General features: G+C 42.2%; 1 protein-coding gene across 1 annotated transcript in view; it reads right to left on the bottom strand.

The window, feature by feature from the left end:
- The window catches only part of stk26 (serine/threonine protein kinase 26), a 39,508-nt gene extending 12,651 nt beyond the window's left edge, over window positions 1-26,857 (bottom strand). Inside the window, exons 1-3 of the mRNA XM_012849568.3 lie at window positions 26,581-26,857; window positions 940-1,008; window positions 562-723 (exon numbers count right to left, since the gene is read on the bottom strand). Coding sequence (XP_012705022.1) covers window positions 562-723; window positions 940-1,008; window positions 26,581-26,601 — 252 coding nt within the window. The 5' untranslated portion in view covers window positions 26,602-26,857. The remainder of the gene's footprint in view (window positions 1-561; window positions 724-939; window positions 1,009-26,580) is intronic.
- Window positions 26,858-27,804: the final 947 nt, after the last annotated feature.

Here is a 27,804-nt window from a genome sequence, read left to right as displayed (position 1 = left end):
AATATCGATCAATATGGTTTCTATCATATCAATAAGCTTCATTTCTATATCGTCCAGCCCTGCTGGGCTTCCAGAACCTCCATGCCACGCCGCACTGATGCAGTAATTCATGCAGGAGAACCTAGAGCCAGTATTGCAGAAACTGGACCGTAGTTCTCTGTGGTCTGACATTTCAGCTTTAGAACCCAGTTTAGAACCCAGTTTAGAACACATTTTTGGGCTTTTCATAATCTGCAAGTGATAATATGGTCATATAGATAAATAAATGACTAAAACACACGACAGTGAGCTGAAAAATATGCGCGGTCTGAGTTTGATCACTAATATAAATGAACCGGTTCGCGTGAACTCCCAGTTAAAGAAATGTCGGCACAACGTCCCACGTGTCGGGGGGGAAATGGCGGAAGCTGCTATCTGAGGTTAAACACATTCCTTCAAAAGGCAGCCGCTCTGCTTCCCGTCAAACACCGTTTCACCCTCTCATCACCGGCAGATGTTCCTGCAGATTTCCTTCAAACTCAGACTGAGCTCTGCCCGGCGGAGAGGAGGTCGCCTGATTACCTTCAGGAAGGAGCCGAAGTACTTGGTGATGTACGGGCTGTCGCACTGGCTGAGCACGGTGATCTCCTGCTGGATGTCCTCGATCTCATCTTCGGCCTCCTCCAGATCGATGGTCTTGATGGCCACCACGCTCTGGCTGCGATTGTCGATGCCTTTGAAAACCTGCGGGACAAAATAAAGGCGAGGTGACGAGAGACGAACCTCCCCGGAAGGTGCTGGACAGCCTAAAGGAAAAAGGATTTTCGGAAAAGTGCCGCAAGTGGAGCCCCGAAACGGGACATGAAAGAGAAAGCTGAGGTGAGAACTGACATGAAAATAGGAAACAGGATCCGTAAGAGCAAAAAAGAAAAGATGTTGAGTGAAAGAAAATGGACCCACCTCTCCGAACGATCCTTTCCCGATTCGATCCAATTTAGTGAACAGCTCCTCCGGATCAATCTGGGTACTCTGAAAGGAGCAGAAAGACAAGCAAACACCATAAATTTCTGCTTCTCCCTGCAGGAGATCAGACGGATAAAACCCATTTTCATCGGTAATTACCTTTCATAGACAAAAGCATTTCTACGTAACTGTGTTTATGCATCAAAGCATATTTTATTGCTCAGTTTTTACGTGATATTTCTTCAGTTTTCTCATCTCTGACGTTCTGTTGTTTTCAAACGTTAGAGCAGGCAACCAAACGGTCACGCTTTTGCTCTGTGGGAGGAAGCTGGAGGACCCAGAGAGAGTCCGTACCTGCACAGGTAGAACAACGCGTCTCCCTGCAGGAATACCCCAGCGTAGCACCGCTGCAGACCAACGATAGTCTTTCCTCTCATGCTAAAGGATCATCTCAAAAATCGCTTTGATAAGAGTGTCAAAATTGCTGGAAGTGTCATCTTTTCCTGTATGCATTTCTCCAAAAACTATCAACACATTCTCATAGCCCCCCCCCCCCCCCCCCCCCCCGTTTCCTCATGTGAGCCGTCACACACAGAAAAGTCCATAAAAACACAGAAGGAAATGAGCGTGACAGTTAAAGATAACAGGAACCAAACACACAGAAACGCCACGCTCATCTCCCAGGACTGATACTCATTTCCCAAACAACAGCTGCAGGAGGTTTTCGTCAAACTGTTGCACTTTAACTTCAACATGCGAGGCCCTAAGCCGCTCCTGGGGGGAGTTTTTAGCCCCGCAGTCCGTTTACTTTGGTCCGACTCGGCTTGAGTTTGTTGACTTGGAACTTTTTCCAGATAGTTTGCCTTCTTTTCACAAAGAGAAATCTGCAGGCGAGCCAAAAAGCATGTCACTTGAAACCACGCTGGAAAATACAGCCTGTTTATTGGTCAGATGCGTGGTGGGCGGGGCAAACAGAGGAAGCAGAGCTGGTGGAAACATAGATTTTCTGAGAACTTCAAATGATGCCGAAGAAACGTCGTGAATGTTTTGCGGGGCTTTATGCTTCACGAAAAACACGCGCCGCCATTGTTTATTAGTCTATTTCCTCCGCCACGTCCCATAATGCAATGCAAACCTAGCTACAGGAAGTTGTTTGGATGAAGATCGGGTGCTTTGCTAAGCGCCTCCAGTGTGAAAACGGCTCAAATGTTTACTGAATTATTTATTAAAGCCGCTAACAGTGTGCTTCAGCATAAACAGCACAGGTGCGATACTAAACAGAAAGCAGTGCATTGTTTTAGCTCTCAGAGTTAGGGTAGATTCAAGGCAAGGCAAGTTTATTTGTATAGCACATTTCAGTACAAAGTCATGTAAAGTGCTTTACATGATTAAAACATTGGAAAATAAAACCAGAGTAAAAGCAAGCTGGAATAAAATGTAGAAACAGAATAAAATATGGGAGAATAGAAACAAAAAGCAAATATTAAAAACAGTTGGACTACAAAGTTGAACTAATGATGTTTCGGTCATGTCATGCTTTTCATCGTGAAATCAAACTTTCCACCCTGGGGAAAGGGTCGAGTTGAAACAAACAGAAATATGTTTAAATTATATTCTCTGTCGTGAAATGACCTTTTTTTCCTGATCTGACGCTGGACGAATAAAGTCAATTCAACTTTACTGGAACTAAATGGAGCTCATAAAGAAAATAAAGGTCAGTAAAAACATGTAAGCTCGTTTTTCCGTAAACCTCAAAAAGGAAATAAACAGATCATAACGGGAGGGAAAGTTAGTTTAGAGAGAAATATTGTGTTGGGCAGTCAAACATTTTTTTTTAATAAAATATACACCTTTACTGCCTTTGCTCTTGTCACTTATTTGACGTCGCTGGCCCAGAACGAGCACACCTGCGGATCAAAACACGTCTGGAGACCCGACTGTGAGCTCACCACAGCTCACATATACAGTGTTGGAGGATTCATTTAGTCTACAGACACGCTTCGTATTATCTGCGTCTGGGATGGGTGCGTTTTGCAGCTGTGGTGGAAGTTTCCTCCATGTTCCTGCCAGCAGAGGAGCATCGGAGAGAGCCTGGCTGGATTCAGGTCAAAGCTCTGAGAGATCAGCTTCAACACTTTGTGAAGAACTCTGTAAAGTCCGTTTAACTCAGAAGAAAGTCAGACAGCCGGACGGAGACGTTATTTTTCCGCAAGGTTTGGGTTGTCTTGTCATTCGGGTTAAAAACTCCATCAAATAAGATTTGCTTCAATTAGTCAGTCAACAAATAAACAAATTCCCACCACATCACCACTATTTGCATCTGCTAATGATCAACCGGTGAAGTTGGTTTTCCTGCTTCTTAGTCTATTACTTTGTTATCTCATTATATTTTTTTATTTTTCTGACACAAAAAGCAGCTTGTCTGTCATTTTGTGGTTACATTAAGCCGATCACATAAACGTGTAGTAAGCATCCCCAGCTATACACAGATAGTCAGTGGTTCTGTTCACACGTAGCCTAAACATGAGCACCATTCTTAGACAAATTCATCTTCATCTACAGACGAACTGCAGCTCTCGTTTTTGTCATTAGATGTGCATCAAAAGCTTTATCTAGTTTGAAAATAATATTCTGGTGTATAAAACTGAAATGTTTTTACCACACAACAACAACATGCTGTTTTATTCGTTTTATAAATGTTCCTTTCATAACTGGGCTGCTGGGTAATCGCTGTCGGGTGGTACGTTGGGTTATTTTGACCAAAAACTGGTTAAAAATTAATAAATAAAATAAAACCCAACCCTGCTGGGCTGAACCCACCCAGGGTTGGCCCAGATCTGGATTAAAAATTAACTGGATTAAAAATTAGGTTATTTTAAACCCAGGAAGGAGGTAAAGGACCAGAACACTAGGAGAAATAAAAGAGCCTGACAGTCTCCAAATAGTTCCTCAAAGATTTAAATAGAGAGGCTCTTCACACATTTTATTTTCTCATTTAAACATTTTTGTTTTTTGCTGCAAGATTCATTTTGTTACTGTCTCTTTAACAACAACTTTAGAGCTCCCTGAAAAAGTTCATCTGAAAAGGAGTAAAATGTCAAGAAAACATTGGGTTTTGTCCTTCTGAAGCCCGTCACGTGACTCTAAAAATCCACACAGACCATGTGTGACACGCGCCGACGTTTTGCCCTCAGACGTCCAGAAGTGGCGAGGGAATATTTAATAAACGCCCTCACAGAAGCGTATGATATTCCTGTGATGCTGCATGAGTTCTCCTCTCCGGGCTATAAAAAGAGCCGCTGGGCAGCCGCAGCGTGGCCCCGCCCTGTGAGCAAACACAGCGCTTCACTGTCTGCCGAGACGCTCGGCTGGGCGCAGACGCACCCAAAATAACGACGAGGGGCGGCGAGCCCAGAGGGAACGCAGACGACTGGACAAAGTCTCCCAACAACGGCAGAAAAAGCCGAGTCATGACGATTCAGGACCTAAAGCCGATGTGACGGAGTCGTCATCTTAGGACTTCTTAGGTTTTGTTTAAACAACTGTATCAACTGTAGCGAGCCTGAGCTGATGATGAAATAAAACAACTTCCTCCTTCGTCGCAGACAAAATAATGAATGTATCCCGCTGTGCAAATTGTTAAAGATGGCTCTGATTGGGCCAGAGAATCTGGGTTTGCTCAGAGCAAACATTCGGTGATGACTACCGCCCGCGGTGCGTGTCGACGACCACAAGCAGAGTCTGCCAGGATTGAGACACGCGTCTGGTTCCTGGAGGCCAGCAGGAGACAAAGCTGGGAACAACAGGCCCACCTTCACAAATACAACCAGAGCAGAACTCTGGGGGAAACCCACTCCAGTGCCATAAAACGGTGAGCTCCACGTCAAACATCTCAGTTTCACGATCGACGTCGGGCACCGCGAGAGACGGAGCTGACGGTGAGGGCTTTGGGTCAGTTTGTTCGCTGTGATTGGAAACACCAGAGAATCCGTCAACCAGAGAAGGTCAGGCCTGAGAAGGAGCCATCCGTCCGTCCCTCAGCTCCCATTCTGGCATTTAGCCATTCATTTCTACATCTTCTGTACATCTGTCCATCATCCACCTGTCCATCAGCTTTCAATCCATCCATCTGAATGTCTACATGTCCATTAACCTCATCGTCTGTCTAGCCGTCCAATCCACCACCTGCCTGAACGTCCATCCGTTTGGCATCCATCCATCAGTCTTTGTACATATGTTAGTTCTTCTATCCAATCACAACTAAGTAGTACGTCTGTCCATCAGTCTCTCCCTCTATGCCTCTGTTTATCCATCCATCCATTTAACTGCCAGTCTGTCCGTCTATCTGACTGCCTGTTGGTCACAACACTGTCAACCCATCCATCCACCACAGTTGTCCGTCCGTCCGTCCAGATGTCCGCCAAACCATCCGACGGTGTGTCCGTACGTCCGGATCACACTGTCCCTGTGTCCAAAAGCAGCTTAACATTGTATTAGGGCTGGGCGATATGGATTAAAAACTAAATTTCCGATTTTATCATACCAAATCCGATTAATCGATTTTTTTCCTCCTTTTTGTTTCATAAAAAGAAATTAAAGAAATTATTTTAAAACCTTGCTTTTTATGTCAAGTATTTTGTCAGGGAGTTGACCTGAATTCAAAGTGCAACTAAAAACAAGCTGTGAAACATGTAAAACAAGATGGTAGCCGTGCCATTATAAACAATGAAAATATAACAAAACATTTGCTGCTAGTGGTATTACACATTGAGCTAAGAACAGGCTTCACTGCACTTGTGAACTTCAAACTAAGTTAAAAAAAAAGTAAATGAAGTACCTCGTATTATGGTAAAAAAAAAAAGTTTCCACTTAACAATATTTTGATAATAATTTTGCCTAAACATATATTCAGCATCACATGCTGTTCTCTTCATGGAAACCCAATGAGTGTATTGGCAAAATAAAATCCAGATTTTCCAAAAATGAAATCTTAAAGAATTGTAAATTCAAATTAATCGATTAAATCGATTTACAGCCCAGCCCTACACTGTATCTAAAAAGTAAACTTTGTCATTAAAAGTGTGAAGGAACCCGGTTGATTATTGAGTTTTGTCCCCCCCTCCAAGTTGTTCTTGGTCATTTTACCAACCAAAAAAGAAGATTACCAATATTATAAGGAGCAGGGTTACCACCTCAGTATTATAAGCCTGGTGCCCCCTCAGCTAAGCATTGTATGTTTATTTTAATTGACTCGATGTTTGAGAGCAACATAAAATGGGAGAAAACTTCCCGGTCAAAATAAGCTAATGCTAGCTGTTATTAGCTTGACGCACGCTACGGTACACGACACCTACCACAAGGACTACCCGTTTCTCTGGGGGAAACTCTGCTTAGAAATAAACATTAATGAAGTGTTACAGTAATTACATTTATGCTATACAATAACTATAATATACTTTGAAAATAATCATCTGGTTTGACCTCAGCAGACAAAAAAATAAAAAATAAAACCTGTATTTTTCTTTGTGCGTCTGCGTCATTCAGGACAAACATAATCAGCTGCTTGTTTTATAATGCACTTCAGGCCAAAAGAAAATACTGAAACCAGCTGACAAGATATAATTCAAGATGTAATGATCTAATAAGCAACAACAGGGACTCCACAGAAAACCAAAGAGCCTTTTGCTTTCCCACTGGCTAGATCTGATAGCCACTGGTTCAAGTACAGGCAAACATGCCACATAAGAACTGCCAGGACCTGATTGTAGAAGAATACTTAATACATTTTGCAAAGAAGCTGAGTTTTGTGCTGCTTGATTTGGCTCTAGATCTGGAGATACATACTCAACCATGACGCAAACACAGAGGTTCTCATTGCACCAAGAAGTTCTAGCAGCATTACAGAGAAAAGCTTAGTTTACCATTGTTGTCCTCTAAGACTAACACGGGCCATGTTACTGTAATCTGTCCTAAAATACTTTCCCCAGCTAAATGTGTGAGACACGTTTTCACATGGGCTTCCTCAGCTGTGACTAAATCAACAATGACCAAGCTGAGGAACGAAGCGCTGCAGAAAGGCCGGTGTAAATATAGAGCCCTCCCTCATTACAAACACAAGACAATCGACTTTTATTTTCGCTCTTCAGACCTGCTCTGTCTGAAGAGGAACATTAAAACGTGTTTCGAATCTAGACGGTGAACAGAGAAGCACATCAACGGTGATTCAGGAAACTGCACAGTTGCAGGAAATGATTATTTCATGGAAACCTGAGGCAAACGCTTTGACCTTTCACCATCGCTGTAGCGTAAGAACAACGGCTTCTGTAAAAAGCTTGGGTCCTCCAGGAACCCTCCAGGGCGCGCGATCTTCTTCGGTTCCACTTAATGTTCCACTGAAGGCCTGCTTCGACTCGCAGTCTGGGAATCTTAATGACGTTGTATCACTCGCAGACATTCAGCAACAACAACACATGCCGACCACTTAATCTAACCCGGATTTAAAATACACGGCTCGCGTCTAAGCAAACACAAGTTTCTCAGATGTGTTGAGACGGCGCTAATCAACCGCTGTTTGCTATAAACTGGCAAGTAGCTGGTTTACTGGTACTGATGCAACGTGGACCGGAGAACATCTGATCTGAGCATCTGTCGTTCTCCTTGATGGTCGGCTTTATTAAAGGGTACTGAAGTCAGACTTAGTGGTTACTGATGTTTTGTCTGCATCTTACTGTACCCTTGAAGGATAATGTATAAATAGGGCTGGACGATATAGAAAAAAAAGCATATTGATCGATATTGATAATTATCTACAAATTCAAACCATATATTTTAGGTGCAGCCCTGAACATTTATGATGTTGTTTAGCAACTTATTTAGCAACACACAAAGAAACCCTGAATTCAAACTCAACCCTTAATTCAACCAATTTTTTACCAAAACAACAAGTTTTTAAAAAGAAGAAAAAAATAACACGTGCTCTCTGAACTCTTCAAAGGGGGCGTGGCTTGGTTCCTGGGTCTGTGTTGTGATTGGTTGGGAGAATATAACCACTGTAATATTAACCTACATGATAGGCTAGAATGCAAAAGGAACTTTTATTCTATTGAACTTTTATTGACCATTTTTTCCCTATCATCGATATACGTCTATCGATCGATATCTATTGTTATTGAATTATCGTCCAGTTTAGTAGGAAAAACCTAAAGTACAAAGATATTAACATTGTCTTGTAATATGTCACTTCTTAAAAATAACACAGAGTCCTACATCAAGCACATCGATGCCTCCATGCATGTCAAACAGACATGCATGGAGGCAGTCAGTACTGTCGACTGGCACATCCAGGAAGAAAGATTCACTAATCCGATAGGTCAAGTCTGCCAGAGCTACAGGCGCCGTGTCAAAGGCGCTGCTGTTTGCATGTAGACGGCTCTCAGAGCTTAGATCTGCAACTAGAACCTGAACTCGTCTCTTGGCGCTCAAAAGGCTTGACCCACCTTTGTATCCCAGTTTTAAAGTCACAGTTTGGTGCCTTTTCAATAGGTTATAACGTTACTATATGATATGTTGCACCTGGATGCACCACTGAAGAGCAACTAGTGGGGAAAACCCCTGTTGTTCAGGTCTGCCATTGAATTTAGGGCCGTTTGACTGCAACAGAGAGCTGAATTTGGACCTTATACTGTTACTCTTGATTAAACTCGGCTCGTCATTGTTGGAGCGCCGTAATTAATCATTCAAGCTTCCTTGATCTTATCCCTGCTGAAAAGCGTCGGCACAAAGCCTTAGCCGTCTCTTCCCATCACCACTGTAGCTAAATAAGAAACCGTAATGTCACCTACAAGCAAACTTTAGTGGTAACAGGAAGTCTCGCTTTGGTTCCTTTTAATAAAATTTGCACAGCGGAGCGTGTAACTTTGCTCTTTAAGGTTGTATATTGCCTAGATGGTCAACAAGCGTGCAGGTTTAAAACACTTTATCCATTCAGTAAACGAGCGTGCCAGACCAAAAGCTCTGTACTGAAATATTCCACACATAAAAAAAAAAAACATATTGTATTGTTGTATCTCTAGTAGTTTTTACCTATAGATAAAAGTGGGCCTGAGCGTCCACCGGTTCATTAAACCTGGCACAATCACTAGAGCGCTACCCTTGTATGCAGGCCCTGGTCCTTGACACAGCCGGCCCAGGTTTAAGTCTTCCCCCTCTCTTTCAACCCTCTGTCAAATAAAGACCACTAGTGCCACAAAATAAAACCGTTTTTCTAGACCAACCTGACTCCGCCAGATGGATTTGCTCCGCATATCCATCTGGTAATCTTCCGTTGAAGTAATTTTGGGAAGGGGCGAAAATACTGGTTAGCTAATTGGCCTATGTTGGTGATAGACGGGCCAAATGAACCAATCAGATCAACGAAGCATATGACGTACTAACAGCGACGACGAAAACACAACCACAAGGTCTTGCCGAAACCAGTCGGGAGAAGAGCAAAAACATCTTTTCCTCTGAGAAAAGCCTCCAGATCAGTGTTTTGCTCTTCTTTCAGCGAAGAAATACTCTGTAATTCCGATAAAACTTGCTCGATAGCCACGCTAACGCTAGTTTCATCGGCTGAAGCCGCCATGTTCTTTAGACTGAACTGTCGCGCTTCTCGTTGCGTCACACCTCAACCCGCCTCAAAGCCAACGCTCATTGGACGTTCGTTTGGTGAACTGCTCCAAATTTTCTTTAACGGAAAGTAGCCAGACTGATCTGCGAGTGAAACCTTGAAAGCTCGCGAGATCAGGATGTTCTCACGAGGCTAGGAAAAAAAATCTATTGACCGAGACCAAATTCTGGAAATTGTCGTTCTTTTTTTTACTGACTAACATGCCCGAAAGGTGGTTTATGGTTCTCTGATTTTTCAGATCCCTTCTCCACAAAAAAATGTTATTTCATTAAAATATTTCAGATTTTTCTGTTTTTAAATTTGATGATTTTGACTCATACTTCAAACCTTTTTGCCCTCCACTGGTTTAGGTCATACAACCTTTGCTTGACAAGGTTCTAGTGATCCTCAAAGCTGCTTTACCGTGTCAAAAATAGTCGTCTGTCTGCCAACAGAGCGCGTGAGGAAGCAGAGGCTGACGTTTTCCAGCTGCAGCAGGTATGCTGTTCCCTCACAGAAAGCTCAGACGGAGACAACGTCGGCTTCAGAGGTCGCCGACCTCTGCCCGCTTCGTCAAACACACAAACACGGCGCTTCTGGTGAAGCCATTTGTGCCGCGGAGGAACGGAGCGAGAGAGAGAGACCCGCGTTTTTTTTTTTTTTCAGCCACGGTTCAAACATCTGCACAAAAAGCTCTGTGTGCGTTAGAGGTCAGAGGTCGCAGCTGCTCCGAGAGAAAAATCCAAACACGTTCGGTAAAGTGACCTTTGCGGAGCGGCGTCACGTGAAAGCCTCGCTGCCCTTTAAACGCTTCCTGTTGCTCCGGCATCGCAGCACGACGTGCGGAGTCATTCTGCACGAGAGAACTGGCAAAAACAAAAGCTCTGATTCATCAGAGGAGGAATTCATCAGTAAATATTCACCGCCGGGCTTAATGTTACACAGAAATGTTTACTCTGCCACCGTTTTCACAAAGGATGCTGTTAGAGCTATTTTTGCCTGGTGGTGCGAAGTCAAGGAAAGAGATTTTTTGAATTAAATAATCAGAAAAATAGTAGGACAGGTAAGTTTTTACTGTCAATGTTTGAAATTACAGCATTAAAAATGAGAAAAGGGTAGCTTCGGTTCACGTTTATCCATAAATTACAGCCATTCGTCCCGATAATTAATCTTAAACAGCGCTTTAAGATTGAAAATGTTGCATGTGCACTAAAACCAAGAGATTGTCTAACCTCGCTTAATGTAATAAAAGAAAATGCTCAAAAAAATAGAACCTGCGCCCAATAAACGCTCCCTCCTTCTTCCAGAGAACTTTTCTAAAATAGAAAAAAAAACATAATTAGCTGAGAGAAAACATTTTTGCAACATGCTTTTTGAGGCAGACGAATAGTTTAGTAATTCAGACTGAAAAGCAGAAGTCGGCCCAGACAATAGGAACAATGATGGGCTGCTGGCTGACTGCTAAAACGTCTCCTCTGTTTGCTCTTCTGTAGCACTCTCAAAGCCTCCAAGTGATATATTACCATAGGTAAACATGACATTTTAAAGAATAGCCTGCTGTGCACATTCTCACAGCCATGTGCGCAACAGCCTTATTGATGGGCCAATTAAAACTCGTCATTACTGTTGTGTTGGACAGGATCTAATTAAATTAAAAGCAAGTTGTGCTGTGCTCAGAGGCCAGATATTGATGGGTGTTAACAGGCTCTTTCAATCAGAGTCAACAGAACGGTCTGTGAAAAACGAATAAAGTTATTCTGAATGGGTCTGAAAACCTGTTCTGCATGTGCTCTACGTATATCTAAGGTAAACCATTTTCCTGCTTCTACTCAACCTCTTTGCATTTGATTTGATTTGTTGCCTTCCTGGGAAGTCGGAGATGATGCGATCTCAGAGCTAACAGCGCTAAAGTTCTGCAAGTAGCAAACAAACATGGACGCTCGCACCAAAGCCACTGTTAAATGTACAAATACAGACAACCTGAGTCTGGGAAGGCTTTTTAAACTCACTTTATATTTTTCTAAGCGGTGCTGAACTGTTCGATTGAACGTGAAACGTTTAACAATAGGTAGCGATTCTTCATTGTTCCTTGAGGCCATATGGCCGCTGTTAACACGTAAAACGATAAGAATGGCAACAGCACTGGTCTACGTGGTATTTGGTGCATGTAAACTTCCCCTCTGATGAACACTGAAAAACCCGTACGTATGCAACTGACTAAATGTTATATAAATAATAGTGAACTGCTAAAAACAGCCAAACCATGAAGCTTCACCCTATGTTGCTGCGAGTAGAAGCCATCTTGAATGCAGAAGTCAACTTTGATCCTGTCGCTCCGACTTTCCCGACTCATAATTCCGACTTCTGGGGCTGTACCGAGTGGTTTCGTAATTCAAGTACAACTGGAATGCAGCACTAATATTCAAACTATTTGAAACACAACTTGTTGAAAATACTTCAGTGCAACTCCATATGAAACCAGTATGTCATCGATCCACACCAACATGCCTGTAAGTGTGATTTAAACGGTTATTAAGCCAGCAGTCGCTGGTCAGCACACTCTGGACATTACCATTGTCACTGTGTTCTTTAAAACCTTTTAAAAGCAAAAAATATATAATAATAATAATAATAATAATAATAAAAGCAATGACAAAGTACAGCAGTTCAGTGACAAGGTTGCTGTTAAAAAAAGGTAAACTGCCTCCCTTCACTATTTGCAATACAATAAATGTGTCCTATTCCTTAAGATTATTGCATAAAACATAAGACTAGGGCCGATAATCAACATAGTCATCTGTGATTTAATTGCACCTTTTTACTAGAGGTGCACCGATCTAAATTAAGTGGTGGATTTCTGGTTGTTGGAAAGTTTTAACTTGCAGGACCAGCCGACTAAAATAAACTAAAATACAAAAACAAACAACATTTTTAGCTCTAGCCCTCCGGGCCATGAGTGGCCACAGGTTATGTAACAATAAGCGTGAGGGAGAAGTTCCTGCAAAAAAAAAAAAAAAGGGAAAAAAAGGAAAATTGTTTTAAAACAAAGAAAAAATTTATGGGGGTGGTATTTTAAACTGACTTTAGTGTTAAAAACGTGATTAATGTCGCTAATCATCCTGTCAGCAAATGTAGTCCCTTAAGAATCTGGACCATTACGTTACGTTTGAGAGGCTGTAACATTTTTTGTAACAAACAGAGCCTGAAAGCTCAAAAGGACAAAAAAAGAGAAAGTCTGCTGTACTCCTGTCAGCCTTCCTGTTATCTGCTTTAAGTTTTGCTCTCTCTCACTTTTGCAGCTCCAATGAAACAGCTTCAATATGTTGTAGGAACTAGCTTCCTTTTAAAGTAAATTTTGGTGCTTTCTTCTTCTTTTTAAGCCTTGTATCAACTCAAAACAGCCAACTTTGACTCTTCATTCATAACATCTACACTGAGGAGGGTTTCCGCTAGGACGACCTTGGGTTTGGTGCTCTAACTGATCAGGTAAAAAAAGATCAGATCTTTGAGTTTCCATCCGACCGGAACATGATTAGAAATGAGGAATTTCAAAAATGGCAGACTCAGCCAATTTTTCTGAGCACCCTCACCTATAAGATAAAGTTTTGAAGATTAAAAACACGATATATAAATATTTACACGTACAACTAGACTCAATCATGAAAAATAGCCATAGCAGTAGGGCTGGACAATAATTCAATAACGATATTGATCGATTGATAGACGTATATCGATGATAGAAAAAAAGGGTCAAAAGGTTCAATGGAATAAAGGTTTTCCTTTTTTTATGCATTCTAGTCATGTAGGTTAATATTACAGTCATTACATCCTCCTAACCAATCACAACACAGACCCAGGAACTCTACATCACTAAGCTCCGCCCCTTTCAAAGAGTTCAGAGAGCAGGCGTTTTTTTTTTATTAAAAAAAAACTTGCAGTTTTTGTAAAAAGTTGGTTGAATAAAGGGTTGAGTTTGAATTCAGTGTCTGTATCTAAAAATTGGTTGTTAAGCAACAGCATAAAATGGTCAGGGCTGCACTTAAAGTTTAGGTGTTGAATTTGTTGATAATTATCGATATCGATCACTATGATTTCTATTTCATCGATATGTTTTTTTTTTCTCCAGCCCTACGCAGCAGTGTTCAAAACTTACTTTGCCATCACCATCAGCTGATTTCTACGTCTCTGGCTGTTCGTTTGGCCGAACCTGGCATTTCATCTTGAATGGCGAGTAACACCAACAGCTCGGGTTATGTAACTTTCAGGCTGACCTGCCAGTTGTGTTGCTAAAACTCCAGCCAACACAGCAGCTACTCGTGCCGTCATGTGCTTTTACTTTAAACTGGGGGGGGGGGGGAGAAACTGAGGGCCGGGTCTAAAAATGGTCCCCCGGCGTCTTATCCAGCCCACAGAAAATCTGACTCACACACCATAATCAAAACTTGCCGGCAGCTGGCTGCGGCCTGCTGATAGTTTCTCACCCAGCAGCTCAGAACTCTCCCCTTGTTTCTAAAGTTTGGCTTTGGTGGAGCCTGTGATTACGTACGCGGCGATTAGTGCTGCAGCTTGCAAGAGGCCGACAAAAAAGAGCGACACTCCCGGGTTTTTGATCAGGTCCGACTCTGTCAAGCGCGCCCAGAGCCGCGTCTGCAACAGCCTGAGGTCAAAGGGCGTCCATCGTCGTCCCGGCCGTAGAATCCGGACAGACTTAAACTGCCGGGTTCAGCGTAAGAGCGCGGGAAAGCCCGACTGGAACCAAAGAGCCGACCCCCTGCCGGAGCCACACCGGATGTCATGTTTTCTTTATCAAGCGGGGTCGGGAACATCAACCCCCGAATCCTGCAGAGAGAGCGAGTCTCATCTGCTTTTGCTTTCTGCTGAGATTTCTGCTCCACAGTCTGAAAAACAACAACATGTTCAGTCATCGGTTCGATTTAAAATGATTACGACGAATTAACTTTGATCTAGCGGCCCTGCTGGAGCTCAAACGTCTCTTGACAAAAGATTTATTGACCTCAAACAAACCGTTTCAGTTCTCCCATTCAGCCACATGATAAATTAGAAGCTTTTTATAGCAACGTTAGAAAGGGCAGGGTCCGCCGCGCTGAGAGAGTCAACATGAATGGACGACGCCGGGCAGGACACCACCCAGCAGGGGCCTCGCTTCTGCATCCAGGGTACGTCACTGTCTAGAAAAGTCAGTTTAAAGAAAGTTTACAGTCTTCTCAGCTCATTTTTGTAATATGAATGGAGCAGAGGTCTCCCTCCCCCACCTACTGCTGTTAGCTGTCAATCAGTTGTGTGCTATCACCAAAAAAGGCAAAGCGTGGATCTTTTTTTCCCGCATTAAAAAGTTAGTAAACATCTAAATACATTTTATAATAAAGATAAATGTTGCAAGAGAAGTTAGAATGACCACTACAGGTCCGCTTCTGGCACGATACAAAAGGTAATTTACATTAACTAGGGCTGAACAATTAATCACATTTTCAATATAATCGCAATATAAAAAAACGCAATTTCCAAATCGCAGAGTCTGCAATTTTTGGCTATGTAACAATTAGGGAATTAGACGTGTCCTTTAGGTGTCAGTAAAATGTTTAAAGTGGGTTTGCCTCCACATGGAAGGGAAGACCGTTGCAGCAGTGAGATAATCTAATTGTATTACTTGTTTTAGAGTTTATATAATCATACATAGCATTAAATACTGGTCAATCAGTTTAATACATAGACTTGCTTGTTGGTTGCGCTTTATGTTCAACAAGGATTGATGTCCAAATCAACTAAAAGCTGTTCTCTTGAATAATATTCTGATTAATAGAAACATTAAAAGTTCTTGTTTTGAATAATCCTTGTTTACAAACATCTTTATTTAGAGGCCATTTTTGTTGCTTGTGGTTAATGCAGAGAAAAGTCAAAATTGCAATTTTGGTTGAAATATATTGTAGGCAGAACGCAATCATTACTGCTGAGTTTAGATGCTGTGGGTCTTTTAGCAACTAATCTGCACAGCGAGGAAACAAATTGATTTGTTGTTTGTATATGTTTAAAAAGACATGATAAATTAAACTGGGGGGGGGGAAAAATTGCATTAAATCACAATATTAAGAAAAAAAAAATCGCAATTAGATTATTTTCCAAAATCGTTCAGCCCTAACATTAACAGGCTGTAATTAACTCGTAAAATTCAAGACAGAACAATGAAGATTCTGCACATCAAGGCACAGTTATTTAAATCCTGCTATGTGTTCTGATACCGATTCTCCATCACTGACACTAGAAAACAAAAAGCAATCAGATTGAATTGAACTTAATGCAATTTGATGTTTTTTTTTTTTCAAGCAAAGTGTTGCACAATATGGCACTGTGCGCGCCAGATCCACAGGTCTGCGGCGCCGGGAACGGGAAGCGGCAAAATTAAGCGTGAACAGCGCGTGAAGGGAGCACGGCAGATGATGTGCGTCGCCTCAGGTGACGACTGCGCGCCCACACCTGTGCTCAGAGCGGGTGGTATCAGCAGCAGGACAACAGTACCTCCAGCTGCTCGCGTCGACGTCCTGCTTTCTGTTCCTGCGGCGGGTCTCTCAACGACAGGCTTTTACGAGCACTACGGCAGAAACCCGTTTATAAGAGCGAGAAAAAGCGCGGCCGGATTCACGACGTCAAGCCGGTTACTTTAGAGGCGCAGACGGTTCAGCGCTTAGTGGAATGGTGGCCACAGGAAAATTAGAACGCAAATAACCACTGGAAATACGCACGCAAAAATTAGAGTCAAAATTAACGCTGAGCGTCAGGGCTGGGGCTGAACAATGATGAGAAAATGTGCAGTCATGATAGGGCTGGACGATTATTCAATAATATGGTCGATCGATAGACGTATATCGACGAAAAAAGGTCAATAAAATGTTCCATAGATTAAAAGTTTTCCTTCCTTTGGCATTCTAGCCATGTAGGTTAATATTAATCATTACATCCTCTCTACCAATCACAACGCAGACCCATGAACCAAGCTCCGCCCCCTTCAAAGAGTTCAGAGAGCACATGTTCTTTTTTTAATTTTTAAAAACTTTGGTTTTTAAAAACAAAGTTTTGGTAAAAAGTTGGTTGAATAAAGGATTGAGTTTGAATTCAGCAATTGTGTGTTCTGTATCTAAAAATTGGTTGCTAAGCAACAGTATACAATGTCTAGGGCTGCACTTAAAATCTATGTTTTGATTTTGTTGATAATTATCAATATCAATCAATATGATTTATATTTTATTGATATGCTTTTTTTTTTACTATATCGTCCAACCCTAAGTTATGATGGTAGTGTTGAAAAAGGCGCTGATGACGTTGATTCCACACGTCTGACGCCGGCATTACAGACGCCTGGAGCCCAGGAAACCGGCCAAAAACATGATCTATAACAACAGGTGTGGATCTGTGACACTTGAAATACTTTTTTTGGACTAAATATCGCATCTACTGCGACGATGTAGTTATCCTGCGATGACGACTGAAAAAAAATAAAAATAAATCTACGTATCGTGCAGCTCTGATCTAGACTGGGGGCTTGAACTATTACTACAAATATACATGAAAACACTAATCTAATTTTATTGGCAACCATTTTTTCCTTCAAGATAAAACTCGTTTAATATAAAAAAGAAGGTACTGAGAAACCCCGATGTTAACGTGCATCATCACATGCAAACATGAATCATCATCATTTCTTATTTGCTCAACTACTTGATAAAAAAAAGAAACAAAAAACAGGAAACTCCACTAACTACGTCCCTGACATCAATAAAAAAAAGTACCCGAACACGCCAAAAGCGCCGGGTTTCCTGTCAGCACAGCCATCAATGGGCGAACGCCATGAAAAAAAACAACCACATCACGCTGCTTCAAATCAGCTGAGTCCACACGTTTCCCCCCCGCCAGATTACAACCAGCGGCTCCGACCGGGCTTCCTGTAAGCGGCGCCGACGTCACGGCCACCGGCAGAACCTGCAGCTCTCTGCTGGCTTCAGCTCCGAGAGGCCCAAGCTGCACTCCTCGCTCAGCGCGAGAGAGAGAGAGAGAGAGAGAGAGAGAGAGAGAGAGAGAGAGAGAAAGAGAGAGAGAGAGAGAGAGAAAGAGAAAGAGAAAGAGAAAGAGAGAGAGAGAGAGAGAGAGAGAGAGAGAGACAGAGAGAGAGAGAGAGAGAGAGAGAGACAGAGAGAGAGAGAGAGAGAGAGAGAGAGAGAGAGAGAGAGAGGAGAGAAGACAGAGAGGATAGAAGAAGAGAGAGAGAGAGAGAGAGAGAGAGAGAGAGAGAGAGAGAGAGAGAGAGAGAGAGAGAGAGAGAGAGAGAGAGAGAGAGAGAGATGACGACGGCAGGACTGGTTTCCACGATATTGGGCTTTTTGCGCGGCGACAGGAAGCAGCGACGCATACGTGGGCCTCACACACGCAGGCTGTGCAACATCTCTGAGGATCGGGTAGCTGTCAGAAAGGAGTCCATCGAACAGGAAATTAACGCGTTCTACTCTCAGAAAAGTTCCCACACACACACATACAAGGAATTTTGCATATTTTCATTTCAGCTTTATGCAAATCTAGAGGAGAAGAGCGTTCAGCCTGTGAAGCCTCACAGTTAAAAGGCGTTTGCGGGGCTGAAGGAGTCCCTGGCTGGTCTGTGCGGCCGCAGGCAGCAAATGTTACGGTCCGACAATAAACCTATTTATGACAGAGCAGAAATGGATGATCGGTAATGAAGTCAGATGGGGAACCTTGTGTAATACCGTCCCCTCTTTCGACATTACATCAGGCTATTTTTTTGTTTCCACGTTATGTAACGCGTCTTGGAAAAGGAGAAGTGAATCAGTCGAGGGTGAGAAAACGCTCGGCTAAACGTTCGGGGTGTAGGAAGGCTGGCCATGGGCTGGCACCCCATTTCTGATAGAAAAGCTTTTATTTAAGAGAAGAAAGGCATGTTTTGTTTTAAAAACATGTTTCTTCAGACTAGAGAGAATAGTTAATGTTTTGCACTCGTCGAGTTAGAGTTCAGACAGGTAATCTGTGGAGGGAGCTACAGAGTAATTCAATTAAATTCAATTTTTTTTAATTCAGCACCAATTCATGAAACATGTCATCTCGAGGCACTTTCCAAAGTCAAATCCAATCAGATTATACAGATTGGTCATAAATCTTCCCATCTAAGGAAATTAGGGTGATGGCATGGAGGCCTTCCTACCTAAACGACCTGGAGCTCATAACCAAAGACAGATGATGAAAAACACCAGGAGGGCGGAGAAAGAAGCTGGTCAGCCATTATAAGGAGGTTTTGATGCTGGAATCAACATTTTTCCATCATTTACTGTGAAGGCGGCGTATAAACAACTCTCAGAAGCCATCCCTGCATCCTCGTCTACACCGGCTTAACCGTGCAGGGTATCAGGGGGGATTTAACGTTTCCCCTCTCTCAGTAACGCGTTGGAAAAAAATAATTCAAGTCTCTTTTTCTGTCAGAAACAAACTGGCTGAATGACAAAAATGTCAACTCTGTATCCGCCAGTGTTGTGAATAATTCAGATGTAAATTTAAATTGTATAATTATATAAGGTAATATGCAAAATAGTCCCGCTGAATGTGGATAAGTTGGTATTTTCTGAAGACGCTGAATCTCGCTCTGTTCCTGTTTGTTTTGCCTCTGATCCCAGCTTAAAACACCAAAATATCCCAGCAGCCTCCTCCACTTCATTATTGGGGTTGTATAACCACATTTCCTTACAGTAGGCTAGGAGTGCTTCAAAGTGTCGGTAACCAAAGTGGAAAGGAAATAGAACCAGGCAGGCAGGGATGGCGTAGCGCTGGCAGGAACGTCCCACAGTCGGTACGACAGCCCCGTACGATACTCGGGCGAAAGAAATAGCTGAAACTGTACGAGCCGCAAAACAGCCCGAAAGGCAAGGCGGGTTCATTTTTGTGAAGCACGTCTCCAGACAATCCAAAGTGCTGTACATGTGAACAGAACAAAAGGAATTTAATCTCCTCCGCTGACTGACGACGCCGATCCTGCCAGACCTGAAACGCCTCATTTGTAGTCCCCGGTTTCAGGCCTTTCGACTCACAGCTCGCTCTTTAAGCCGTCTGACGCGAAGCCACGGGGGAACCATTTCTTTACGGCAACCAATCGGAGCGTGGGGGGGGGATTTCTTAAAGTGACGGTAGCTAAAATGGACAGAGAGTAACGAGGGCGGCTGGGGGTTATTTCTACAAAGAGGAATATATGAGGAGAATCGTTACGTTTTTATGTATAAAGGCCGAGCAAAACTTCTCCAAAAGAACCCCAGAGCAGAATCCCACACCTGAAGATTGACCCACAGCAGCACGTACCTCCTAAATTTAACCATTTATCTCCAGAAGCCGCTTGTTCTCCTGCCCACCCAGCCTGAATTAGCCAAACAGAAACCCTAGTTTAGCAGCTTTCTCAAAATAGCACTAAAGTCTCTTCTTAAATTGTTTTGTTGGACTGTTTATACCTCTCAACTTGTTGCCATAGTTACAACAACATACACTCCTGATTGGCTGACTCGTCCCTGGCGACGACTCCACTCCCAGAGGCTTTAGCAGACGAGAGGCAGACCCAGAAACCTTTATGCATGTAGCTGGGCCAGACCAGGTCAGAACCAGGACTGAAGTAATCAACCAGTCTGGAGTGTATTTAGTTAAATTTCAAATCGTAACGCTACAGTATGAGGTCTGTGTTTGAGCCAAGGGTAAGGTCAGAGGTCAGCAGCCATTACGACCCGCAGAGCCATTTTTACCCTCGGTCCAGCTAAACAAATGATGTTTAGAGCCACAAAAGTTACACATCTCTTTAAAACAAGAGCTTGTTTTTTTAGTGTACTATAGGACATTTGTTTATTTTATTTAATTACAGATCAACAGTTTTTATTATTCAACCAACAGTATTTTTATGTTTAGGTTTAATGCATTTTCTTCAATAAGACATTTGATTTTTATAGCCAATGGCATCAAAATTATGAGATAAATCAAGATACTTAATTTATCAATAGTAAAATATTCTACACGCCATTAGTTTCTTTCTTTCTGGAAATGTTATTCCAGAACTAAATGCATCCTAAAGCTCGCAATTTTAAATTACCTTTACATTTAGAAACATTGACCAAATTTTTAAGAGCCAAAGCTGAAGGTGTAAAGAGCCACAGGTTGCAGACCCCTGGGTTAGGTGAACGTCTGAATGGATGGTTTATGGGTTTTTTATGTTCCGTACTCATATTTAAGCTTTCAGTAGTTTTTGCCAAGCACTGGCTCCAGGTTCAAAGAGAGACGTCCTCGAGGATCCGGTGCAAACCAGAAAGGCACCGTCCTAACAGCCGTCTGTCCCAAAAGAAGGTCAACCAGCATCGTTGGGTGTGGAACCGTAACATCTGGAGAAAAGCAACCCGGCCCAAGAAAAAGAGACGCGACCGGCGGCATGCGTCGCACCAAAATAACACACTCTTTTATCTAATAATTACCCGTTTTGGTTACCCCGATGCCCCTTCTAGTGATTACTGTAGTTAAATTAATAAGAAGATTGTAGGGTTAGTTTGATTCTCTTTGGTTTGGTTTCTTTGGTTCATCTGCAGCAAGTAGAAAGTTTATTTTTAAGCAAACCTGATTCTTACTTCTTGCTTCATAACAGACTTGTTTCTCCATTTACAATCTCTCAAAGGCACTGATAAATAAACAGAAAGATTTTTTCGTATGAATACTTTGAATAAATGTATTGGAAAAAACATTTTGCGAGGCTTTACTTTACATGAATCCTGAGCAAATATAGATATATAATATTTCTTATTGTTTGAAACGTAACTTAACGCAACAGGGAGGTAAAGAATTCAACAGATTTATGGTGGATTAATAAATAATGAAAATGTGTAAGTGGAAAATAATATGGCATAATTGTAATAAATGTAGGTTATCAATGCTATGACAGCTAGCTCTTAAAATGACAGAAAATAAGAAAACGGTGCAAACGTGGAGCAACTATCTAATGTTTTACCGTAAACCAGTTCTACATGTTATCATAAACATACACGAGCTTCCTGAATGTGGAGTTTTGGATGCTTAAAGGCATTTTGTAATTTCCAGGTTGCTTAACTCCCCAGTCCTCTGCCTGCCTGCTCGTGCATATGAGCTCTAGATGAAGCCAATAAAAATAAATAAAAAACATGCCGTGGCAAATTCGTCAGCACAAACCGTGTCAACTCCCTCTCCATTAGGTCAGGCACTTTGATAAGAACCATTAAACTCCTGACAGGGACCTTTTTGGAAGGTCCACGACCAGCGAGATAAAAGTATTTATTGCAGCGCGTTCCCGCTGATGTGCTCGTTGGCCCCGATTACCTAATTACATTAGCAGAAAGCCATTTACATGAAGCCATTTGTTGTGTTCGCTGCAAAAACCGATTTAAAATGAAGTAAAATGTTCTTAAACTTAGTGTATTTTTCCTCGATTTGAGCAGGTAAATAAGACTATCTGCCAACGGAACGAGTATTTTTACCCCTAAAATAAGATAATTAGACATCCTGTACTTAAAATAAGATGATGAAGATGAATTGTTCCTATTTTAATTGCAAAAAATCTTATTCCATTGGCAAATCATCTTATTTATCTGCTCAAATCAAGGACAAATACACTGATTTTAAGAACATTTTACTTATTTCTGGTTCCGTTTTTGCAGTGTTTACAATATCCAAATGGAACACTTTAAAATAAGAACTATGCTTTAACACACTTAGTCTCCTTTTTTTTTTAACGTACATTTTGAAGCATCCATTGTACTTTAATAGCAGGAATGCTGATGTTGGAGGCGTGTCAAAGAAGAATTTCTCAACAGAGAAAGGTTTTCTATTCTAATCCGTGTCATTTTCAGGTAACTTAAACGTCTTACACTGCATTTTATAAAGAAATAAATAAAAACAACTAGCTGCAGAAGCACCGTACTGTACATCTGAGCCTAAAAAAAATCTATTAAACAAAAACCTCTAACACTCAATCAACACACTCCAATAGGCATGACTGCTCTTCTTGGCAGGTAAAGCAGGTGTAGCGCCAGCCTCGCCGTCGCATCAGCTGCCGGGTGTCAGGTGCGTGTTGACAGCGCGGCGGACCCGCCCACCTGGAACAAACGGAGCATGCAGAAGGAGCAGGTCCCACAGGTAGACACGCCTGAGAGCCGGCCAAACAGGAGGCCCCGAAGACGAGCCTCGGCACTCACAACCTCCACCGTAAACCTCCTTACCGGCAGAAACGCCCACTTTAGCTACTCATTTACAGCGCGGCTCGCCTACGGTGCATGTCACCGCCTGTGCTGGGAAGTTACGTAAAGATATATAGAACACTAAAAGCCCAGAAAGGTCCAATAAAAAAAACGTGTAACAAATGCAGCTGAGAAAGGTTGGAAACAAACCGGGTTACCGAGCTCAGACACACCTAGCGTCTTATCTTTAACCCATATCACGCAGTGGATACGCCGCCTGAGCTATAAATACACCAGGTGGTCACTATGGAAATGTTACCAACAAATATTAAAGGGCCATGAGCTCATTTTAACACCATTACGAGATAAAACTATAAAAAGGAGGACAAAGGATAACCGGCTTCAGATGACAAGCTGCTTTAAGAGAGTCACTGGTGTGACGTAAGATATTCAGGCAGTGCAAGAGAAAGCAAACTCCAAACAAGAGAATCAGGGCCATAGTCTAAATTATATGTGTGAAATAAGACATAAAAATGCACAAAAACTAAACTGGGTAGTGCGTTATACAATTTCGAATCCACATTTTTCTATAAAAACCCTTTAAAAAGTTTGAAAGATTTCAAAACAAATCTAATCTGCTTCACTCAGTTTACGGCAGCTCCTTCTAGGTTTGGGACCGTTTTCAGGCTCATGCTACACCAAGGTTTTAAAAGGTTATGGTGTCCTAGCGCTAAAACGTCTTTTTAATGAGACGCCATGGACAGTAGTTTCAACTTTTAGCTTTATGTTCTGTTTTTTTCTCGTCATAGTAGCTACATCTGGCCTGGCGTTCTGTTTAGCTGCGACACTAACTTCCTGTCCTCCTGTAGATGATCCACTTGGTCCTGTCTCTCTCAGAGAGTCTAACCCTGTTTCTCTATTGGCTGAACTTTTACTGTAACTAACCGCATCTGCCCTCTTTTGTCCTCTAGGCCTGAAAACTGGCACAGAACCTCTCCGTGTCACCTAACTGGTGGTTCCAAGAGCTTCTAAAAGTAGAATGGGAGGCTGATCTTTTAATTATCAGGCTCCTCTCCTGTGGAACCAACTCCCAGTTTTGGTCCGCGAGGCTGACACCCTGTCTACTTTTAAGACTAATCTTAAAACTTTCCTTTGTGACAAAGCTTATAGTTAGAGTGTCTCATGTTACCCTGAGCTATCTCTATAGTTATGCTACTATAGGCTTAGGCTACAAGAGGACATCAGAGTCTATTTCTCTCACTCTACTGAGTTCTCCTACTGTTCTCCAATTTGCATTGTTTGTTGTTATTTCATCTTTTACCTTTTTGCTCCCTCTCTTTTTTCTTCATAGTAGGTACACCTGGTCTGCCTTTCTGTTAGCTGTGACGTCATCCAGGGGAGGCAGATCACCTGCTATTACCATATAGCATAGAAAGTACTCCTGGGTCAATGTGAGCTTCTGTGCTTTCTGTGTCTCTGCTCTGTCTTCTCTAACCCCGAGTCAGTTGAGGCAGATGAGCGTTCACTCTGAGCCTGGTTCTGGTTCTGCTGGAGGTTTTCCTCCCTGTTAAAGAGGAAATCAAGAGGAAATCTCCACTGTCGCTTCATGCATGCTCAGTATGAGGGATTGCTGCAAAGCCATCAACAATGCAGACGACTGTCCTCTGTGGCTCTACGCTCTTTCAGGAGGAGTGAATGCTGCTTGGAGAGACTTGATGCAACCTGCTGGGTTTCCTTAGAGAAGACATTGTTTGACCAATCTGTATAATCTGATTGAATCTGACTTTGTAAAGTGCCTTAAAATGACATGTATCATGAATTGGCGCTATATAAATAACATTTAATTGTCCAGAAATGTTTCTTTCCTGGATAAAGCCACCTGTAGCACTAGTCTGCCATGACCCTTTGATTTTTTGCCAAAATAGAAAGGATTCCTGGGTCAATGTGTGCTTCTGTGTTGTTTTTGTGACTATACTCTGTCTTCTCTAACCCCTAGTCGGTCGAGGCAGACGACTGTTCACAATGAGCCTGGTTCTCCTGGAGGTTTCTTCCGGCTAAAGGGGAGTTTTCCTCCCCACTGTCACGGCATGCATGCATGCATGCTCGGTAGGAGGTATTGCTGCCAAGTCAACGACAATGCAGACGACTGTCCCCTGTGGCTACACGCTCATGAATGCAGTGAATGCTGCAAACCAAAGACTTGATGTACTGGGTTTACGTAGATAGAATGTTTTCAACCCATCAGTCTGTATGAATTGATTGAATTGAACTGGAGCCATGTAAATAAAGTGAATTGAACTGAACAAGGAAGACGTTCAGCTATTTGTGTGTGCAAACTGCGAATATTCCCGGATACAGATAGCCTGGCTAATTCACCAGCCAACATCTGTTTGTCGAAACTCACGTCACAAGAAAACTACTCCTACATTTTACCGCTGTTTATTCTACATTTTAAGTGGGTTTACCAAATGTTACATATAATTAATATATAAATAAATACTATAAATAACATAATAGTTCAATCAATAGTATATTCTATGGAACCAGGAAGAATAATTGTTTTTCTATTATGAATAAAAGCTTAGATTATCTTACACTGTCCAAATACATTGAAAATGTGGTCAGAAATGTCTAAGTTAGCACACGGTGAGAATTTCGTACCGGCTCATGCTAAACTTCATCAAACTTTAATTCATTACAGTATAATTCACACTATTAGGAGCTGTCTATTGATTGTTAAACACTTTATTCAGCCTGTAAACTCAAATTATGGGCAGGCAAAATGAGTAAATCTATTAAGTTGCAATAAACTCTAACTTTCATTGCAAATCACAGAATAAACAGACATCAGATGAGACCTTAGCTCTGTAAACTTACTAGAGCTCAGTCTGGAGAAGCTACAACCGTATCGTCTGACTGTTAAAAGAGAGTTGTTCCTCTCTACTGTTCCCCTGTGCTTGCTCAGGATAGAAGTCAGATATTCAATTTAATCTGTAGGTTTTCTTTGGCCCGCTGTTCATAAATTGACATTTTAAGAGCATTTCTCCATCGTCCGATATGACTGGATGCAGAGCTGTTTATAATTGGGTTTGAACGCAAATCTGATGGTATTATAATGAACTGGACTAAATCCAGCCGAATTGTACGTGATAAATATCGGACCTACTCAGTCCAGCAAAACAACGCAATCTTTTTTGTTGTGAATTGGTGTAAGACCCACAAATTGAATGAAACCAACATAAGAACATATTATTCAAAACCTCAGGATGGAGTTAACAAACCAAAACCTGACTTATTAAAAGGCGTAGGACAGGTCTGCTTGAGTGAAACAAACCCTCAGGGGCCCCTTTAACACAACCACTGAGGCCCTGAGTCAGATTAGACATCTTGAAGAGGGCAACTATTTGAGCATAAAGGCCCCAAAAAACTCACTTTAAAGCCAGAACAGAGAAACCCGGGGAAGGGTGTAAGTTTTAGAGCTCAGTCAGTATTTAGAGGACCTGTGTGAATGCAAAGCTTTTTGTTCCACGCTGGGTGTGGAGGGCGGACGGCTCGTTTCAATACAGGTTTTGTCTTCAGGTGATGACAGTGGAAACGGCCTGGAGTTGCACAATCCCTTCTTCCTTGTTGCCAGACCGCTTGTTTTTTTTTTAACTCGTTTAAATCCCGGTGGAGGGTTGCGAAAAAAAAGTCCAATAAAGTAATAAAAACGAGCTGAAAAACGAACCACCTCCGTCCACCTTTAACACTTACCTGCATACCAGGGACCTCCATGGTGACTCCGAGCTCTTTTCCTCCTCCTGGCTCCTCCGCGTTTCGCTCTTCTGTTTTAAACTCCTGCTTTCTTATTTGCTCCTCTTCGGCTCTTTTAATCCTCAACGCTCCGTTTGGGGGGAGGAAAAAAAAAAAAAAAAAGAAGAAGGGCCAAACCGGTTCGACTTGGAGGCGAGGAAAGGGCTTCTTTCCAGAAGGTAGACAGGCTCGTTTGCAGCAGAATGCCAAACTCCAGAAACTCACAGCGTCACACAGAGAGAGAGACAGAGAGAGAGAGAGAGAGAGAGAGAGAGAAAGAGGGGAGGGGAAAAATGCTGTTGAGCAAACAGACGAGGAGGACGAGCTGGTTGCTGCCTCTCTGAGGGAGGAGCGACAGAAGGGAGCAGGAGGTGTAGCAGGAGGCTGCTGCCACCCTCTGCTGGCTGTCCCTGCTTTCCCTCAACAGGTGTCTTGTTTTTACTTTTTTACTCAAATAAACCCTCCTAATTTTAGACCAAAATAATAATAATAAAAAAAGATTGATTAAAAAATGCTGTTTTCATATTTTCAGGAGGAAATAAAAGATATAAAGAAAAACTCCTATATTTGGTTCAGTCAAGCAACGAGTCTGTTAACATCTGAGGAGGCACTTTAGTCCGCTCTTCCCAGCAGAGATGCTTTAATTAAAAAAACATTGGCGGGGGTTTATTTTTTTAGCATAATTAAGCTCAAGATCAAATCTGATTTAAGTCAAGACCTCGACAAGGCCGCTCCAAAACGGTTGACCTCAAGGTCACAAAAGCGCCAGAATTTTCTGGTAGATGAAATAATTAATATTTCGATAAATCGAGACGTGTTGTCCAGGTCCTGAAGCAGGTCCAGTTTGCCATACTGCCACCACCATGTTTAACTGCTGCCATGATCCTTTTTTTTTTTTTTTTTACTAATGATGGACATTTGGACTATTTTGTTGTGATGTGCCATTTGGGCTTACCAACAGGGGGGGCTGTTAAGGATTGTGCGATCACAGAGGCTGGTGATGCAGAAAGCAGTTAACAGGGAAACCAGCAGATAACCCACGGATGCCAAGGACTTCACAGATGTGGCATACATAAATATACGGACGGTTAGTAGAATGGATACGTGTATATCACTGGACTCGGGCTGGTGCTGGCACATCTCAAAAGACAACATGGGAAGAATCGACCAATCCTGGAGCAGGTC

Source organism: Fundulus heteroclitus, chromosome 14 (genome assembly GCF_011125445.2).
Source record: "Fundulus heteroclitus isolate FHET01 chromosome 14, MU-UCD_Fhet_4.1, whole genome shotgun sequence".
Lineage (NCBI taxonomy): Eukaryota > Metazoa > Chordata > Actinopteri > Cyprinodontiformes > Fundulidae > Fundulus > Fundulus heteroclitus.
The sequence above is the reverse complement of the archived record's forward strand: the minus strand, read 5'-3'. Positions and strand labels throughout refer to the sequence as shown.